The sequence below is a fragment of the Anastrepha ludens genome, chromosome 4 (genome assembly GCF_028408465.1).
Source record: "Anastrepha ludens isolate Willacy chromosome 4, idAnaLude1.1, whole genome shotgun sequence".
NCBI classification, from domain to species: Eukaryota; Metazoa; Arthropoda; class Insecta; order Diptera; family Tephritidae; genus Anastrepha; species Anastrepha ludens.
The window spans coordinates 14,836,746-14,856,336 of record NC_071500.1 but is presented as its reverse complement, the minus strand read 5'-3'; the positions used below and the strand labels follow the sequence as shown (position 1 = coordinate 14,856,336).

The following is a 19,591-nucleotide window of genomic DNA, read 5'->3' as shown; positions in this document are numbered from 1 at the left end:
TCATTTAGATTTTATTTTGATGCTTCTCCTTACGTTCGTAATAATAATTATCGATAACAGAGAAAACACAGGGTTGTATGCCAAAAAGTATCGTTATTATCTAGGACTATTTTATAATCTCAGATTTTGGGAGAGAAAATTTGTATGAGAAATCGCGCTTTTTAATTACGGATTTTGAGTTAAACGCGAAAAAGGATTATCAATTGACTTTCGAATTTGGGAATAATATTTCGTACATGTAATTGTAGCCGGCGCTGCGCATAGGAAGAAATATTATCTAAATGAAAGTAGAAGTGAGTATTCCTTTGCTTACCTGCATTTACATACAGATCGCCGCAACGCAAACAAAAATACCTCAAAATTGAAAGTAATTGACAATTCAAGTGCGAAGCTTCAAACACTTTATTTACGTTTATCATTTTCTGCTCAAGTAAATCGCCTTGATGGAAAACCAAAACCAAAAACGAAACCAAATATTGTATGTTTTTAGTTATCTGTGGAAGCCATCCCTGTAATAAATTCGCCTTGAGAATGCTCCTTTAATTCAGGGTTGCATGTGTGGAAGATATGTTTTCCCATTATTTTCCAATAGAGTAAGCGCGAAATTTGTTTTAGCAGATTAAAAATTTTATTCCATTTTTGTTTTAAGCCAGGTTTATTGTTTTAAACATAAGTTCTTACCGCAGGAACGTATTCACGACGTTGAAAATGGAAGACTTTCAGAAAATTGAAAAGATTGGTGAAGGCACATACGGCGTGGTTTATAAGGGCCGCAATCGAGTAACAGGAAAAATAGTAGCGATGAAAAAAATCCGGCTGGAGTCTGACGATGAAGGAATACCATCAACAGCCATAAGGGAAATATCGCTGTTAATGGAGCTGAAGCATCCAAACATTGTCTGTTTGGAAAATTTTCTAATGGAAGAAAACAGGTTATACCTAATCTTTGAATTCTTATCTATGGACTTAAAGAAATATATGGATACATTGCCGCCAGGAAAACCAATGGAAACTGAGTTGGTGCGGAGTTATTTGTATCAAATAACAAGTGCAATTTTATTCTGTCACCGACGTAGAGTTCTTCATCGAGATCTGAAGCCTCAAAATTTGCTTATAGATAAGCAGGGTGTAATAAAGGTAGCGGACTTTGGACTTGGTCGTTGTTTTGGTATCCCAGTTCGCATCTACACCCATGAAATTGTTACTCTTTGGTACAGGGCACCAGAAGTTTTATTGGGTTCACAACGATACTCTTGTCCAGTGGACGTTTGGTCCATTGGTTGCATATTCGCTGAAATGTCTACAAGGAAACCACTTTTTCAAGGCGACTCAGAAATTGACCAACTTTTCCGGATATTCAAAATTCTAAAGACACCAACTGAGGAAACGTGGCCTGGGGTAACAACTTTACCAGATTATAAAAGTACCTTTCCATGTTGGTCGACAAATGAGCTTACTAACCAGTTAAAAAATTTGAATGAACGAGGAATAGACTTGATTCAGAAAATGCTTATTTATGATCCTGTACATCGTATTTCTGCTAAAGACATTCTAGAGCATCCATATTTTGACGATTTTAGGTTAACAATTAAAAACAATGAAATTTAGAAATGAGACATTAATTTTAAACATACAAATATCATAAAAGATGCTAAATTTATAATACTAATAGTATAATACGGCGGCCGCCTTAGCTGAATGCATTGGTACGTGATTACCATTAGGAGTACGAGTTTCCGTGCATGAAAAACCTAAATAAAAAAAGTTTTTCCTAATACCGGTCGCCCCTCGACAGGCAATGGCAAATCTCCGTGTGTTTGCCGTTCGGAGTCGGGTTAAAACTGTGGATCCCTCCATTTGTGGAACAGCATTAAGACGCACGCCACAAATTGGTCGAGGATCTCCGCCCAACACCAAAAGGGTGTAAGCGTAAATCACATATAATATTTTATTTTTACATTAATTAAAATGTTTACTTAAATGTAATTAAATGAATATATATAATTCAACATACGATACGCTTTTACTTTGCTTACCTTTGATAGATAGTGTACTTCTACTAAATAGTGTTCGTGGCATTCTAAAATTGTAGTTTATACTTTATTTGACAAAAGGGATGTGGTGTTTACCTCAGTATTTGTAAAATGCCGTTTACAAGGGGAATTCAACACCCTCGTACCATTTATAGAATTGTGACAATTTAAAATAACTAGAATAAGTTCGACTATTTTAGGCTACAATTCCTTTAGTAAATATGTATATTTATTAGGTTTATTGCTATCACAATTTAGATTTGTTTTTTCGTGAAGCGAAAGCTATCAAGGTATTCGCAAACTCTTCTGTGAAAAATCGTTGGTAAAGTTCATCGTTTTCAGCAATCATTGCTCGATATAACGCATCTCGTTCATGCATTCGCACAAGTGATTTAGAAATTCGCAATGAATCCGGAGGTAACTCAGAAAACTCCTGTATCTTTGGCCAAATAATAGAATCCAATTCAGTGGGCTCGTATACTTTAGATACAAAGTTATAATGGTAAGCCTCCTGAGCAGTTATTTTTTGTGACATCAATAACATTTCGTTGGCTTTGGAGCGACCGAGTATTAATGGAAACAAATAAGATGAACAAGCTTCCGGAACAATACCCAATTTGGTAAAGGGCGTAAAAAAATATGCCTAAAAATTTAAACGACAAAAGTTAAGGCATTAATGAACGAATATTAAGTTCTTACCGTTGATGAGCACCACGCTATGTCACATAGCGCTGTTAATGTGGCTCCAATACCAATACATGGTCCATTTACCAGCGCCAAAGTTGGTTTAGGACAATCAATTAAAGCACTTATCATTTCTTTTAATATATTAATTGATTCTTTGACGTACTCTTCAATGTCGGTCGAAGAAGGCGCGGAGTAAGATAAATCATTTCCGGCTGTAAAAAAATCGCCATTCCCTGTGAAAACCACAATTGTAACGTCGTCGTCCTTGGCTACTTCTCGCAGCATCCTACCGAGTTCCCTATACCCGTTCCTGTTAAGGCTATTACGTTTCTTTGGATCGTCAAAGGTTATCAACAAAGTTTTGCCCCGCTTCTCTAGACGAATCTCATTATATCCTTGATAAGAAGCCATAACAGTATCACTTTTTACTTTCACAATTAAATTATAATTATAAACTGGATTATCTAGCATGAACCAGAAAGCTAAAAGTAAGTTAACTAGTAATCATAAATAACCTAGTAATAATACTTAACAAAGTCCATTTACGAATTATGAGTTGATAAACATTTTTTGTACCAAGGCGAATCCAAAGGTGGCCGCTAAAGCAACAACACATTTACATGTCATTTGTTTTTGCAATGTGTGAATTCGCTTCTTTTTGGATTTTCCTTTTTCTTTCTTTGTAAAGAAAATGTGAAAAATAAATGATAAATTCAGAGAATTTCGTATATGTCAAAATAATGAAAAGAAATTTAACAAATTGTCATCAATTCTCCCATGACCATTAGGAGAGAGCGTTAATGTCAACATGTATTAAAATTTAATTTAGAGTGAAAATAATAAAAAAAAAAAGTATCATCTAGGGATTTTCATTGGTTTTTAGGTGAGAAAATGGCAGAGTTTCTTGCTGAAAATAATGCTTGTGGGCAAAGCTTACTACATATCGTATCCGTGGGCAATGCCATAATAGCAGAAATACTACGGCTAAAGGATTACATACCGGAAATTTATCGGTAAGATAGAAGTCTAATTAAAGCAATACCAAAAAGTAAAACAAAGCTTGATATTCAGCTTAGAATCTAAAAGTGATCTTCAAAAGTATTCCGATATTATATTGGACTTTAGTTACTTGAAAGTAGCAGAGGCGCAGGAGAAAAAAATTGAAGAAAGTCCGGTAAGCACAATACGATAATTTTATAATTAATTTGATAGCCTCACAAGTATACCTCAACGTTTTGCTTGACCCTTCCCTTTTTATGAAGGAATTGCAAGATCTGGACGATGAAATTCGCGAAAATTATCTAGATTTATTGACACGATTTTACTTGGCTTTTGAGAGCACCCATCAATACGCTGTGGATCTTAACCAATTCATTGATGAATTAAATCGAGGCTACTACATTCAGCAAACGCTGGAATCTGTGTTGCAAGACGGTGAGGGAAAGCAATTGTTGGTAATTAACTTAACTTCAGTTATCGATATGACCATCATCCTACACTTTTTCAATTTTAGTGTGAAGCTTTGTATTTGTTTGGCACAATGCTTTTGCTTCTGGATTATCACATTCCGGGCATCATACGTGAGCGCCTTTTAATATCATATTACCGATATAGTGCTGCAAAAGCGCAAGGAGATAGTAATATAGACGATGTTTGTATGCTGCTACGCTCAACAGGGTTTGAGGCAAACACTGTAGGAAATCATTCCAACGCAAAGCAAACCTCACCAGCTCAATATCCAGTTGCGTACTTCTCCCGTTTTACGTTTGACAAAACCTTTATTGATATGGTAATCGGTCGTTTGCGATGCGACGACCTTTACAATCAATTGGCCATTTACCCACATCCCGATCACCGGTCCACCGCCCTTTCCACACAAGCAACTATGCTTTTTATATGCCTTTTCTTTACACCACAAACTTTACACTCCCAAGTGGCGCAAATGCGTGAAATCGTTGACAAATTCTACGCCGATAACTGGGTTGTATCGGTATATATGGGCGTAACCATTAACCTGATTGATGCGTGGGATGAATTTAAGGCGGCGAAAGCAGCTTTGGCACCAGTAGTGGATACAGGCGTTAAGGGATTTTGTTTGCTCCATAGAGAGAAAATGAGCAAAACTCTAAAACAGACCCAAGAAATTTTAAGAGTTGGTGTACTAACTGATGATTTTGTTTTACAAAATATTACAAAAATTCTTCCCTTAATGCGGCAATGCAATGTTTTGCTGCGTTGGTATTTCACCCACACCTCCAAAGCTGTACTAGAATTTTCTCAAGGCTCACAAAAAGCTCAGCAGCTTGAGCGGTTGGTTTGTACTGAGTTAGACTATCAAAGTGAACAGTTATTAGAACTTTTGCTAGACTGCAGTCAGTTAGAGTTGGTTGTCAAAGATATATTGCGTAATTTGATAAGCGCGAAAAACGAACGCTGGTCGCAATTCAAACGTGAGGTACTGGATCGCCTGAACGAGCTACGCGAGGCATTCGGTGGCTCGCGTCCTCTGTCAAAAATAGAGAATAACCCACAGTTGAAGTTGTGGTTCAGTGAAATATCTAACGAAGTTCAAAAACTCAACGAAAAAAATGCCAATGTCTCAGGGCGAACACTAATTCAGTTAATCCAGGCTCTTGAAGAGGTGGAGGAGTTCCACAATTTGCAAGCGAATATGCAAGTAAAGCAGTATCTGCATGAAACTCGTGAGTTTTTGCACCGCATGATACAGGTGCGTAGATAAACAATTGAGAATCTGTTTTCCGTAAATCTATTGCACTTTCTTCCAGGTCATTAACGTCAAGGAGGACATCCTTATCAATATGCAACTGATAAGCGATCTGAGTTACGCCTGGCGTTTGCTTGATCGAGATTTTACCGTGATCATGCAGGAAAGCATTAAAAAAAACCCGAAGTCGGTAATACGCCTGCGTGCAGCATTCCTCAAGCTAGCCAGCGCACTCGAAATTCCACTATTGCGTATAAATCAAGCACATAGCGAAGACTTAGTATCGGTTTCAAACTACTACAGCACCGAGCTTGCGAATTATATGCGCAAGGTACTGCAGATCATTCCAGAAACCATGTTCAGCATCCTGGCACGCATCATACATTTACAAACAGAGGTGCTGCACGAAATACCAACGCGCCTCGAAAAAGACAAACTGAAAGAATACGCCCAGTTTGATGATCGCTATACAGTTGCAAAGCTAACGCATTCAATTGCGATTTTCTCCGAAGGCATACTAATGATGAAAAAGACGCTGGTGGGTGTAATTGAACTGGATCCCAAACAACTACTTGAGGATGGTATTCGCAAAGAAGTTGTGCGACACCTCGCAAACGCGCTCAATATAGGACTGATTTTCACGAAAACAAATAAAGCGAAGCAACAGCCAACGGCTGAACTGGAAGCGAAGTTGCAGGCCTTAGCCAAAATCATGGATGGATATAGGCGCTCCTTTGAGTATATACAGGACTATTTGAAGATTCATGGCTTGAAGATTTTGCAAGAAGAAATAACACGTATTATCAACTACAACGTAGAGAGGGAATGCAATGCGTTCTTGCGCAACAAAATACAAGATTGGCAGTCACGCTACCAAAGCCAAACTATACCCATACCATGTTTTCCACCTTTACAAGGTGATACTTCGAAATCAAACAATTTCATCGGTCGTTTGGCACACGAAATACTCCAGTGCACTGACCCTAAGCAAACAATATTTCTAGAACTCAAAGCAGCTTGGTATGAGAAGCGTGCGCCACACAAAGAGGTACTAAACGCAAGCTTCTTCAGCAAAGTACGTGAAGCAATTGGACCGGCAGGATTGGTGGGCTTGGATCGTCTATATTCATATATGTTTGCGGCTGACCTGAAACGCAATCTGGACAAGATGCAAAAGAATTTAGTCAACGATAACATGTGGGTGGAAGCACTAAAAAGTCTAAGTACAGAATTGGAATCCAAACAATTTCCGGGAACGAGTGCAGCAAATCCATCCAAATTTTACTTCAACTACCATAGTCGGTGGGTGAAAGTGTGGCCTACTCTATTGGAATGGATACAAAATTTGGGTCATAAGCAAATATTGCGCCAACAGTTGGTATTTGAATTGAACAGAAGCAGCAAATGCAATTCGAAAAATTTAGAATCGGCATTGGAAACCTTCAACAGGTAAATACCAAATAAAAAAGTTTAAACAGCGTATATTTTTTAGTGATCGCAATCCTGGTTGCTGCTAAACCTTGATTAATAACTTCGGTCTCCATTATTGTTCTCTGAACTCTTTAACAGCTTCGTCTTACTTGAATTATCCCATTACCTCGCCTTATTCGACACTCAAATTTTATTTTATTTTAAAAATGTTACAGAGCGTTATTGAATGAATTGGAGCGGCCAGCTGTCTATACGAAATTCATCGACTCAGAACGTGGCAGCCAATTGCTCGTAGAATTTAATGAGTACCTAGCATTCACGGGCTCGTACGAACCACTCGAACAAGTTTTTCTTAAAACCAATAGTACACATCACGTGGCACTCTTTCTATTCTTATTTACAATAGCGCACCTGCCACGTCTGCAATTTACTGTCTGCACGAATAGTTTACTGGCAAAAAATACCAAAGATAACATAGACGGAACACCGTTTCTGGTTGGATTAATTACTGTTTTGCAACAGTTCCATAAAGACGTTAAGCTGTTGTACTTAACTTATCTTTGCCAATACGCCACTGTGATAGCTGAGTCGAGCATCAGGTAAATAAGCTCTAAGCAAACTTTAATATGTTGCAATAAAAAAATTGTTTAATTTTCTAGCACAAAAAATGAATTATGTACGGAGGCGACAACTGCGTTGCATTTCCTTGAGATGTTTATTAGATTAGCTAAGTTGCCACGAACTGTTTTGTCAGAAAGCTGTCCAGCAATTATAGTAAACCAAATTGAATACTTATCTGTAAGCAATAAAACTTAAGTATTATTTATAACTGTTTTTATTAACAAAAAATATATGATACTAATTTAAAAAATTAAATGGCAATTGATTTTGTAATGAATTAGATCTTAGGGCAAAAACTATTAACCATTAAAACACTTTCCAGGCAAGGTTTTTGTAAACGAAGTAAGTTTTGTTATTGTTTAAGCGCTTATGTAATAACAGTAGGTGCATTGCGTCCAGTAAACTTCGGCAGCTGTGAAATCTCCAAAGCGATATCTATGAGAGGTTTCAGCATTTCACTAGCCAGCCCGAGTACGTTATCCTTCTCATAAGAGTCAATGTACAAACTGCAATTATTTGTGAAAGTATTATATTTCATATAAAATATTCATACAAAACATTTCGAGCACTCACCGTACAGTAGCGCCTGAACTGCCAGTACCACTTAAGCGAATCACAATTCGACTGCCATCCTCAAAGACAATTCGCAAGCCCTGTTTTGTAGCGACAGAATGATCTACAGGATCAGTATAACTAAAATTATCAGCGATCTTCACTTTATATGTTTTGCCACCGCTCGCAAAGCTCTTTCCCACAAATGCGGGATCTGTGATATTTTTCTCCATAGTTGCAATCATCTCATTGCAAGGGTCTAATTCACATTCCTCATAGTCGTAGCGTGTAAAATAATTACGCCCGTATGTTGCCCAGTGATCTTTGAGAATATCTTCAATACCTTTGCCGAGGTGTTCCATAATAGAAAGCCAGGCTAAAACTGCCCAAATGCCATCCTTTTCACGTATATGATTGGATCCAGTACCAAAACTTTCCTCACCGCATAAGCACAGACGTCCAGCATCCATAAGATTACCGAAATATTTCCAGCCGGTTGGCACTTCAAATACCTCTTTTCCCAGTTTCTGGCCAACCAAATCAACAGCAGAAGCTGTGGGCATACTTCTAGCAAAGCCTTGTACACCATTTTTCTTGAAGTAAGGAATACATTCCAAGTTGTTTGCGATAACGGCCAAGGAATCGCTGGGTGTCACAAAGAACGCACGATGCCCGATTATCATGTTGCGGTCCTATAAAAGGCACAATAAAGAAAAACGATATAAAATCAACTGGCTCACGTAAAACTCGTTTCCTACGTTTACTTACTCCGTCACCGTCAAATGCAGCACCGATATCGTAGTCTCCTTGCGCCACCGCTTGCACTAAGTCCTTAGCATATGTTAGATTTGGATCGGGATGCAAGCCGCCGAAATCGGGCAGTGGCGTAGTATGAACTACAGAACTCTCTGTTGCACCCAAGCAGTTCAGAAAGATTTCACGCACATACGAGCCCGTCACACCATTCAACGAATCGATGCGCATTTTAAGAACCTTACCAGATGCCTTCCCACTAACAAAGTCGCGTAACTTCGCAAAGTCGAAAATCTCTTTCATATGGGCAACATAGTGGGCTACCGAGTCGATGACTTCAACAACGAAAGGTTTACCATTGATTTCGTATTTGTTAACACCTATTTTACTAATGTCAATTTCCAAAGCATTGACTATTTTGTACTCCTTGATGGCAGTGGAAAGTTGGTAGATGTTGTTTGTTACAGCATCTGGTGCGGGTCCACCATTTTCGCAATTGAACTTAATGCCGAAATCGTTTTCGGGACCGCCAGGGTTATGGGATGCAGTCAGCACAATTCCGCCTAAAACAATTCAATGTGCATTTATTACCCGTGTAAGTATGTATGTTTAATACTAATACTATTTAAAAATAAAAATAATTTCATTCCACTTTGGAAACGACTATCGTATTTGCGAATTGATTTCCCTTATCTGGGTCTCCGTTGACATTCAGAGATGCCCCTGTAAGTTTGCTTACATGCCAGATAAGGAATATTTTTCATTTTGTTTCAAATGTATATGTGGTATATATGTATGTATATGCGGTATATATGTATGTATAAATAAATCCAATATTACATGAAAAAAGGTTAAGATTACAATTTCTGTAACTTTAGGGATTTTAAATCTTGTCTAACTCGTACGCATATGTACATATATATGTATTTATATGTATATGCCTTCGTATATACATATACATTTTTATTTGGGGACCTACTTATATATATACACACTCCCTAAAGCAAGTGTTAAAGTTAAAATAATAACTTTACAAATAACTAATGATTTTCTTCAAGAATCCAGACCGCCCAATTCCTATGTTGAATAAACATACGACATAATTGTTTGGCGAATTGTTTGTTCCGGTGAGAGTAAAAAATTTGTGGTTTTTAATTATAAAATCGGTTATTCAATTAGCTTTAATTTGATATGTCACTGGCTTAAGTGGTTAGGGGTAGTCAGATTTTAGAAAAAATTGGATTTTTTTGCACTTTCTTAAAGTATAATATCTTAAAAATATTGTGTGAAAATTTGAAGTGCATCCGACAAATTCTTTTCGAGTTATTCAAAAATTAACAAAGGGCGCTCCGGAGTGTACGAGAGCAAGTAGCTAGTAGCAGCTGCAAGCAACCGACTTCTCGGGTTTTATTGGTATGAATGTCCATTTTGATGTATATATAAGTATACCTAAATATATATATCCCCTATATATACGCTACTATATATATTTACAATTTCTCGGCAGGTCAAGACCTGGAAAATAGTTTTTTGTTGCACATTGTTAAATGCGTTTTTCTCAAAACTATGTTTTTTGAACTGGTGATCACTGTAACTTAAAAATCGCTTGGTAGATTTCAATAAAATTTATACTGTTTTTGAAAAACATAGAAAACTCGTGGCTGATCTAAGGATTTTTTTTTAATTTCGGTTTTTTTTAACGAATTAACTGTCGGTTTTTTTCTCGAAAATCTGAAAAATATTTCCAGACGCCGCCATATTGTTAATTTTGAAAAAAAGCTTCGATCAGGTACAAGATTATCTATTAATAAAACTAATTTCTCTTGTGCGATTGATTTTAGATAAATCTCCAAGGATTTCTGATGATCACCGCAAGGGAAACGGGCTCCACACAAACAGCGATAACTTTTACAATTATTAATTTTTTTTTTTTTTTGAAATTTTGCTAAAGTCAAGTGGAAAATTGATGTATTAATGATATGTTTTTATTTTAGTAAAATAAAGCAATTGACTAGCAAAAAGAAATTATTGAAAGTCATAATTTTTTCGGGCCTGACTACCCCTAACTCCTTAACAAAACTTGGTTAAAAGAGAATCCAGATATCGTTCTTCCGTGTTATCTCAAAAACTATAGACCGATTTTACGTAGAAATTGTATAGTCTGGTTCTTGTTCTTTTTATTTTATTTTTTGGTGTAAAATAGTATTATTTACCTAATGCTTTATTATGACGAATCAAACTTGAAACTGCCGGAGTGGAGAGGATGCCATTTTGTCCCACAAGCAATTTTCCAACCTAATCGGTATAAAACGTCATATCAATTATGTATATTATAAAGCACTTTGGAATACTTATTTGAGATATATGTACACAAATTAATCAAAACTCACCCCATTTGCAGCACATATACGGATAATGAGCTCCGCTGCCTCCTTACAATAGTAGCGGCCGTCACCACCCACTACGAGTGTAGCACCCACCACTGCTGCACCATTGGCGTCCAATATGCACTGAACAAAGTTTTCAGTATAATTTTGTTGAGTGAAAACTTTTACCTTTAAAATTTTTTGTACAAAAGAAAAAGTTTATATATTCCACCTGACACTCAACCACAAGTTAAAAAATTAAAAGAAATTTGTACTTTTTTGCGTAATCCGCTCGTGCCGGGCTTTTGTCCCTCATATGGTTTTGTATCAACTACAGAAATGTTTGACATATTAACGAAATTATATTTTCCGCAAGTCAGCAGGGGTTCGATACTAATATTAGACAACGTATTTATGTGCACAACACTTGAATACCAAAAACTGACTACGCTAGACTAGGCAAATAACTGATAATACACGCATGCAAGGTCAATCAAGGTCGTAGCACGTCGAGTCGTGTCATCTCAAATAGCGCGAAATTTGATTATTCATTTAGGACTTAAAGCTTTATTTAAATATTAGCAAACTACTTTCCTACCAAAATATTTCTTTACCTGAATCTGTATATTTGACTTTGTAACTGGTTTTTATTTAAATTACACTTAAATTCATGTTAGAGACACAATTAGAAACTACAGGTGCTCTTACGTTTGTAAACAAACCATTGTGAATTCTCAATAAACAAAAAATCTATCGATAACATACGAATTTAAGGATGTGTTCAAACATGCCAAATCAAAATATTTAGGGGAGAGGTTTTGAGCAGATCAAGTTTAAGTATTGAGGGTGAATTGTCAAAAATCAAGTCGAACGGTGAAGATGTCACCACTCCAGCGCGACAGAGAGACAAATCACAGAATTCAGTGCAGTGTATTCTCACTGAGAAGTTTCAATGGGCGGGACGCGAGCAATTTCAAGCAGTGCTAAACTGACGCACGTTGTGCACCATACACAACTTTTTTATGAACCAATGACTAAAGATCACGTAATTGGTCAAAGTATTTGTAATGAAATTTCAGAAAAAAAGTTGGTGACGTATGCTTTTGAAATTTTTAGTTTGCTTAAATTTCATTCTTATTTTCATTATCATATCACAAAAATCCTATTATAGTAAGCCCTTTTTGTTTATTTTCCATCAATCTTACTTACTATTTTCTTGTAACATTACACAACAACAAACTTTGTGTCAAAAGCACGACGTGACAACCAGAAATAAATTTTCTTTATCTTTTTTTTCAGCGCCCGTTTGTTAGTTTTCGAATACGTGGTACGTTCATCTCAAGGGTAATTGAGTATTCTATCATTCTTGGGTTCATCCTGTATTCTATCGTTCTTGCTGAGACTGACTACAGACAATTGCAAGGATCATATCGGAACAGGACAATATATTTATGCACATTCTTAATATTGCATAATACATTTAATTATAGTATTAATTACTTGTATATCACTCTATGAGAATATGACAATAATAGTAAAGCTATGAAGAAGATTATTTAATTTCCAGTTCTGAAAAAAATGTAGTTCATCATTTTACTGAAGTACCATCTATTATTTCAGTGCGATAGTCATGTGAGAGAGTAATGCGCTAGATGTCGCTGGAGTTATGACATTTCATAGACACGAAGTTTACACGTCACATAGTTCGTAAATTCTTTCCTACCATTTCTTCGCGTTTTTGGAAAGTTAGTTCGTTTGCGGTGCGAAAATTATTGGTATTTTAGTGATTTTAGCTGAGATTTTACCTACAATTTTTCATGTGAGTTAAATCGATAAGACGTATTTTTTAAGAGACCAAAAATCAATATTAATGATTAATATAGCTGTAGTTTTATTTTGTCTGGGAAGCTTTTGCCTCCACGTCAACTAAAGTTAAAATTTCATGTACCATATTCATTTTTCCGATTATAATTGAATTAATATTATTAATATAAATTTAAATTTTCAATTTACAGAATGTTCAAGTCATTCTTAGTTTGTTTAATTTTACTGGCCACATCAAATATTTGTCTCTCGGATGAAGAGACCAGCGCCCGTTTGCTAGTTTCGAAACAAATTCTAAACAAGTATCTGGTGGAACAGAGTGATCTGTTGGTGCGATACACAATCTACAACGTTGGCAATGGCGCCGCCACCAATGTAAAATTGGTTGATAGTGGTTTCCCCCCAGAAGCCTTCGATCTAGTTGGAGGTCAACCTACAGCGACTGTCGAGCGTATCGCTCCACAAGCCAACTACACCCATGTTTTGGTGGTGCGTCCGAAATCTTATGGATACTTTAATTTTACTGCCGCTGAAGTTTCTTACAAACCTGTTGAGGAAGCTGAAAAGGTAAATGATTGCGTTACATTGCGATAGTAGGACAGAATAATCGAATTTTACTTTTAGTTGCAATTGGCAGTGAGCTCTGAACCTGGAGAGGGTGGTATCATCAATCTTGGCGAATTCAACAAACGCTTCTCATCACACTTCTTTGATTGGGTTGCTTTCGCTATAATGACATTGCCGTCATTGGCGATTCCATTGGCACTGTGGCATTCCTCGAAGAGCAAGTATGAACGCTATGGCAAGAGCAAGAAGCACTAAATGCCTGTTTTCGCAATTTTTGTATCAAAATAGCTAGACACTATTTCCAAACAATATAAGTCGCAAAGGACTTATTTATTAATATCGCCCTTTGTCTTAAATTGCCTACTAGTTTCGTTAATGCTCACAATGTGTGCACCGCAAGTTTCCGTTTTTTTTTTTTTCGTTTTTCATTCTTGTATGAACGAACATATTTAGTTTAAAATTACTTTATTTTTTCATCGAACGAAGGCTAGTAGATTAAAATTTGATGGCGAAGCTTCATGCTAGAATCGTTTTAGATTTATTTGAAATAGTCTACGATTATTGATCGAAAGGGCGTAATATGACAAGGTCCAGACTTGTTTTCTAATAAAAAAAATAAAAACAGTACAGGCATAAGTCGATTTATTTAAACAAGGATACAAAATACATAGCTGCTAGGTATTTTATAATATTTCCGATAATGTAAGAGTTTCGCGTTTGTACCATTTCAGTCGGCTTTCATCCTAAATCAAATAACCGACTATTTTTTGTACAAACTAATCTATAGAAATAGGCTGTATAAATTCTTACAACGAAAATAAGTATACATTTTTTTAGATTCGCTGACTTCTTAGAGGCATGACTACTATGATGCGCCGCAAAGTAAATCATACGAAAAGTATTATGTGTTTAGGAAGTCAGCCAACTTTAATCCAGCGATTACCATTGTTTTTGTTAACCATTGGTTAAAGTGAGTTAATATCAGGGATTGAAATTACGCCGCTATTTCCCAGTTTTAATTTTAGCGTTCGCTACTGCTCTGAACTTGAACAGATGAGTAATGGACAGATAGCGCAAATGCGGTATCAGCTGGTTTGGTCCGCTCCAAGATTCGTTTCGTAACTGCTAGTAGCTCAGAGAAATTGTCAAACAAATGTTTAAGTGCTCTCTGTAGTTGGAGTAGTAGCAGAAAACTTGAAATGGGCCGGAGTACTGCTTGCGAAATTATTCATGTACATACACTCCAGCTACTACTACTATTTAGTCACTATTGGTTTTTTTTTTTTTTTTTTTTTTGAATATTATGATTTTAATAATTCCTGAAGTCAGCAGCTTCTAATTAATATATTGATATCTTAAAATTTTTTTTAACGATTTATCAATTTATATGTGTCTGTAATTTGGGATATGGCGCTACATCACATTCTACGCCATTTCATATGTAAATTTATCTACTTACATATATGCGCCAACTAATAAAGGAATATTTCTGCGTCAGAGTTTTATTTGAATATTTTTGTTTTTAATTTTGAGCAAGCAGCATCAGTGTGTAGATGCAAACAAGCCCGGATATTTCCAGGAATATCAAGTAAATAATATGAAAGCTCCCTTTTGAGACACGAAAGTAAATACAGACTAGACAAATCTAAATTTTTACTGTTATAGTTTCGCTCGCCGATAATTCAATGCTTTTGAACCTTTTCCCATTTTCACGAATTTTTTCGGTAGGCGAGTGATAATGCAACAAGAACAAAGCATTGCAACTCTCGAAAATACGGGCTAGAGTTACACTGGTAAAACCTCAAGGTTTTTGGGTCTTTACAAATGACGAGGTAATTAGTGAAAAAGGCTCAAGACAATTGAAATATCGGTGAGGGAAATAGAACAATAAAAAATTTGATTTCTGTTGCCTGTCCGTACTTAATAAAAATATTCAAATCAGACTCTGAAGTATGAAATATTCCTTCGCTAGTTTGCGTATATATGTACACACATACATTTACATATGATATGCGGCAGAATGTGATTTAGCGCTATATGTATTCCAAATTATTAGCGATATGTTCGCAAAATGAGTCCGTCACGTATAGAATTATGTTAACATACAATGTTGGAGGCTTCAGGAACTACAAAAAAAAAATAATTTTAAGTTGCATTCAACCATCCCAACAATCTGCATTACATAGTTTGTCGGTTATATTTTTAATCTGGCATCGCGAAAATTCATAAAAAAAGGCGTACGACAAAAAACAAAACGTACATTGGCTAAATAGCAACTATGGAAGTAGTAGCGGAGCAACAGAAGCAAGAGCAGCAGCTGTAGTTCGAGTCCACATGCACTTAAAAATTAGTTTGGCTATGCCTCTAAGCTACTAGAAACTTAGCTTGGAGCGGAGCAAAATAGTTATTCTACTACTCATCTGTTCAAGTTCAAAGCAGTACCGAGAGCAGAGCAATGCTTTCGTTGATATTGCTGCTGCAGAGTAGTTAATGCAAACACGGATTAATACCTTTGATTTATTTATGACATTTTTAATTTCTCCGTAATCTTCAATCCAATTTAAAGCTCTTCATCTGAATCAGACTTTCTCTTTCGCCCTGTCGATCTTCCTTCGCAACGCCGTTTTTTGGCAGCTGAGGGTCCTTCTGCCTTATCAGTATCTTCAAGTCCGTCATCATCTACGTCTGCAGAAGTAATAGCACCAGATGCTGGTGTTGTATTAGTGGCTTCTCCTGAGGATGGGTTAATCTGTTTGATATTTGCAGATATTTCACGATTCTTTGCATCTAAATCCTCCAAACGTTTTTTAAGTTCTGTGATTTGAGTGCTCATAATTGTAATAGTGTTCATAGATTGTTGCAAACGACGTGACTGTTGCACTTGTATTTGCTGCATCCGGTTCATCTGGAATATTTATTCGATTATAAAAAATAGTAAGATATAGGCAAGTTGCGCACACACCCTTTGTACTCCATTTTTGTATTCCAACTCAAGTTTCTTGTACTTGACCATAGTAGCTCTAGCCTCTGCACATCCATTGCTGCGTTGTTGGGCATCATTTTTACGGCAAACATCTGTAGTTTTAGCACCGCAACACCCAACTGCCGTATACAAGGAATCCCAGTCAGTGGAATCTGAACTGTCTGAATGTGGTGATTTCATATTTATAATAGCGGCCATTCGGTTCAGAATAGCTTCACAAGCAGAGTCATTGCAAGTATTGCAAGCAAGTTTCAGTGGCGCCGCTCGTGTTGGCGGTGTCCAGATTTTTGATGTGGATGTGCTAGACGATTGTGCCCACATAGTTGAGCTACTTGGGTGAACACTGAAGCTAATGCTCCCTAAACCTGAGCTTGCCGGTGTAATGCGTTTATTATCAATTCCACTGGCATTCGACCTGCTACCACTAGCATCCACATAGGATTTAAGAAGGTTTGCTATTTTTTCATCAAAGTGCTCTATAGCCATGGACGATATATCACGAAGCTCTTGAAGAACTTCGTGTGGTCGAAGAGTTTTACGAGTTTTTGACACTAGTGCCAGAATACGAAAAATTTCGTCTAACACACGCCCCGGTATGAAACAACATAAATTCAGATCTATGTACTTGCAATATGTCATGGATAGCATGGAGATACGTGTCTCAATAGATGTGAGAATATCTGCATGACGCGCCAAACTGTGATTCCTGTGTAAAAAATATATTACTTTAAAACAATTCAATTTTTTCACACATTGCTGAACTCACCGTCGCTCCGATTCTCTACGTGGAAGCATCGATTTAATCCGTTTAAAGATAGTGCCATGCTGGCGGACAGCTCGACTGAAACCTCCATTTAATACTTGTTGGCATATTTGATTTATTCTCCTGCAAACCTATTATTGAAATTTATATAAACAGTGCCGTTAGGAAGCATATTTGCAACAATTTCTCGTAACACAATCTTACCAAACGGTTCTTAGATACCTCTTCATAGGTAATGAACTCAAATATCTCCATAAGCATACATTCTGGTAGTTCTAGTAAGTTCATGATGAAATTACGAATTAATTTATCTTTTATTTATTTAGTTAGTAAATGATAAATCCACACTTTTAAAAACTCGTTCCTGTCAATTTGCCAACGTACGTCTAGAATGTTTTATGCGAAATTGAAAACGGTACGAAGCCAAATGACCAAGTAGCATAAAGAAATAAAGAAAACATCAAAACAAACGAAGACGCACAGAACTCGGACCTGCCAAATTTTTGAATTTCAAAACGCACCGAAATTGGGGGAAAAATGTTTTGCCTCACTAAAAACATAATATTTTTTAATCAAAGATAACTTTTTATAAGAATTTGTGTTTACACAAAAAAAGTTACTGAAAAACATCTTATGTTATGTAATAACCATTCTGTAAAAAAATATCGGGGATTGTTCATTTAAAAAGCGCACGCTGCAGATTGCAGCGTAATCTGTCAATTAACTGTTCTACGATTTTCACTATGGATAAAAATATCGAACAAAGATGTCTTAAATTTTGTTGCAGAAAGCCTATGGCGAGTGTGCTTTATCAAAAACACAGGTCTACAAAGAGTATAAGGCTTTTGCAGAGGGGCGAGAAGTCGTGGAAGATTTGCCCCGATCTGGTCGTCCATCAACTTCTTCAACGGATGAAAACGTCGACAAAGTCAAAGAAGTGGTGCTGAAAAACCATAATTTAAGTTTGAGGGAGGTGGCTCGTGACCTTAGCGTGTCTCACGATTCAATTTGCAACATTTTACACCATCAATTGGGCATGAGAGAGAGAGTTCAATTTCTTTAAAAAATTCATCGGAAGAAGGTGGCTGAAGACATACTTGAGCAAGTGAATTCGGATATTTTTCCAGCGCATCATAACAAGTGATAAGGCGTGGGTATATGAGTTTGATATGCAAACCAGTCAACAGGCGGCGGAATGGCGCTATTTACATGAGCCGAAAAACAAAAAAACCATGTAAAAGTCGGTTAAAAGTGAGTCATGCTTCTAGTGTTCTTTGATTATCATGGTGTTGTGTACTCTGAATTCGTTCCAAATGGTTCTGCGGTAAATGAAGGATGTTATTTGGAAGTTATGCGACGTTTGGGAGAGAATGTGCCTAGGAAACGGCCCAATTTGTGGAAAGAAAACTCATGAATCTTGCACCATGATAACGCACCGTCTCACAAGGCTCATATTGTGAACACTTTTTTGATAAAAAATGCGACAAATATCATCGAACAACCACCGTATTCACCGGGTTTAGCCCCTGTGACTTTTTTCTTTTCCCTTAACTTTAATTTTCCCTTATAGAGGCCATTAAGGAGAATTCGTTGAAGGAGCTGGAGAAGATCTCTTCAAACGCGTTAAGAAGATGCTTTGATGACTAGACTAATCATTGGCATATGTGTATTGCTTCGAATTGAGCCTATTTTGAAGGCGACAAAATAAATTTTGATGATTGAGAAGTCGGCAGCGACGAGTGACGAGCGAAATACTATTTTAAAGAACTACTTCTGTAATTAATTATTGTACATATTTTAAATTCATATTCATATTCAATGCATTAGCAATTGCACGCGTTTTAGGTGTTTGGTCGAGCTCCTCCTTTCATTTGTGGTGTGCATCTTGTTGCTTTATTAGAAATAGACTTTCACAAACCCATTATTTATCCACTTAAATATGTATATAAGTACATATATGGTAAACATACAAATAGCAAAAATATAGAAAAAAAGTTTAATAAGTACAGACCAAAAAAATCTGTATTTTTGTTGGGAGGTTTGATAAAATGAAATATCGAATTTCAAATTACGGATTTCCTCCAGCTGTCTAATACTAGCAGCAAATTAAATTAACTAATACTTCTCTTTGTTCATTCTTCATATCGTTAATAATAATTACACAAATAAAAAAAAAAACATTTTCATTAAAAAAAGCTTTCAAAAGTGTCTTCACAGCCTAGACAATCTAGATTGTCAATTTTGCAGCTAATCTGTCATGTGCAAACGGGTACATTAATTTTTGTG

At 36.4% G+C, this 19,591-nt stretch overlaps 6 protein-coding genes across 7 annotated transcripts; 3 read left to right on the top strand and 3 right to left on the bottom strand.

Moving 5' to 3' along the window:
* The first annotated feature begins 571 nt into the window (after nucleotides 1-571).
* LOC128862194 (cyclin-dependent kinase 1-like) lies at nucleotides 572-2,013 on the top strand. Its single transcript, XM_054100680.1, has one exon. The coding sequence runs from the start codon at nucleotides 709-711 to the stop codon at nucleotides 1,606-1,608; it is 900 nt and encodes a 299-aa protein (XP_053956655.1). The 5' UTR covers nucleotides 572-708; the 3' UTR covers nucleotides 1,609-2,013.
* Nucleotides 2,014-2,225: 212 nt separating this feature from the next.
* On the bottom strand, nucleotides 2,226-3,369 carry LOC128862195 (enoyl-CoA delta isomerase 3, peroxisomal-like). 2 transcript variants are annotated; one of them, XM_054100682.1, is made up of 3 exons: nucleotides 3,297-3,369; nucleotides 2,733-3,115; nucleotides 2,226-2,676 (listed from the first exon to the last, which is right to left on the bottom strand). In XM_054100682.1, the coding sequence occupies exons 1-3, from the start codon at nucleotides 3,334-3,336 to the stop codon at nucleotides 2,281-2,283; spliced, it is 819 nt and encodes a 272-aa protein (XP_053956657.1). In that variant the 5' UTR covers nucleotides 3,337-3,369; the 3' UTR covers nucleotides 2,226-2,280. The 2 variants fall into 2 exon arrangements, with proteins under 2 accessions (XP_053956657.1, XP_053956656.1); XM_054100681.1 differs by lacking the exon at nucleotides 3,297-3,369 and having other exon boundaries at nucleotides 2,733-3,260.
* Nucleotides 3,370-3,487: 118 nt separating this feature from the next.
* On the top strand, nucleotides 3,488-7,721 carry LOC128862192 (WASH complex subunit homolog 5). Its single transcript, XM_054100678.1, has 7 exons — nucleotides 3,488-3,733; nucleotides 3,792-3,894; nucleotides 3,983-4,174; nucleotides 4,234-5,448; nucleotides 5,507-6,894; nucleotides 7,092-7,475; nucleotides 7,536-7,721. The coding sequence occupies exons 1-7, from the start codon at nucleotides 3,612-3,614 to the stop codon at nucleotides 7,690-7,692; spliced, it is 3,561 nt and encodes a 1,186-aa protein (XP_053956653.1). The 5' UTR covers nucleotides 3,488-3,611; the 3' UTR covers nucleotides 7,693-7,721.
* On the bottom strand, nucleotides 7,696-11,631 carry LOC128862193 (phosphoglucomutase). The gene is made up of 6 exons (XM_054100679.1): nucleotides 11,444-11,631; nucleotides 11,193-11,357; nucleotides 11,016-11,097; nucleotides 8,818-9,365; nucleotides 8,071-8,741; nucleotides 7,696-8,003 (listed from the first exon to the last, which is right to left on the bottom strand). The coding sequence occupies exons 1-6, from the start codon at nucleotides 11,516-11,518 to the stop codon at nucleotides 7,865-7,867; spliced, it is 1,680 nt and encodes a 559-aa protein (XP_053956654.1). The 5' UTR covers nucleotides 11,519-11,631; the 3' UTR covers nucleotides 7,696-7,864.
* A 1,245-nt stretch (nucleotides 11,632-12,876) lies between these two features.
* Nucleotides 12,877-14,186, top strand: LOC128860038 (translocon-associated protein subunit beta). Its single transcript, XM_054097263.1, has 3 exons — nucleotides 12,877-12,987; nucleotides 13,184-13,559; nucleotides 13,617-14,186. The coding sequence occupies exons 2-3, from the start codon at nucleotides 13,185-13,187 to the stop codon at nucleotides 13,812-13,814; spliced, it is 573 nt and encodes a 190-aa protein (XP_053953238.1). The 5' UTR covers nucleotides 12,877-12,987; nucleotide 13,184; the 3' UTR covers nucleotides 13,815-14,186.
* On the bottom strand, nucleotides 13,953-17,750 carry LOC128860037 (uncharacterized). The gene is made up of 4 exons (XM_054097262.1): nucleotides 17,510-17,750; nucleotides 17,309-17,436; nucleotides 16,522-17,248; nucleotides 13,953-16,464 (listed from the first exon to the last, which is right to left on the bottom strand). Exons 1-4 carry the CDS (start codon nucleotides 17,591-17,593, stop codon nucleotides 16,120-16,122), a joined length of 1,284 nt encoding a protein of 427 aa, XP_053953237.1. The 5' UTR covers nucleotides 17,594-17,750; the 3' UTR covers nucleotides 13,953-16,119.
* Nucleotides 17,751-19,591: the final 1,841 nt, after the last annotated feature.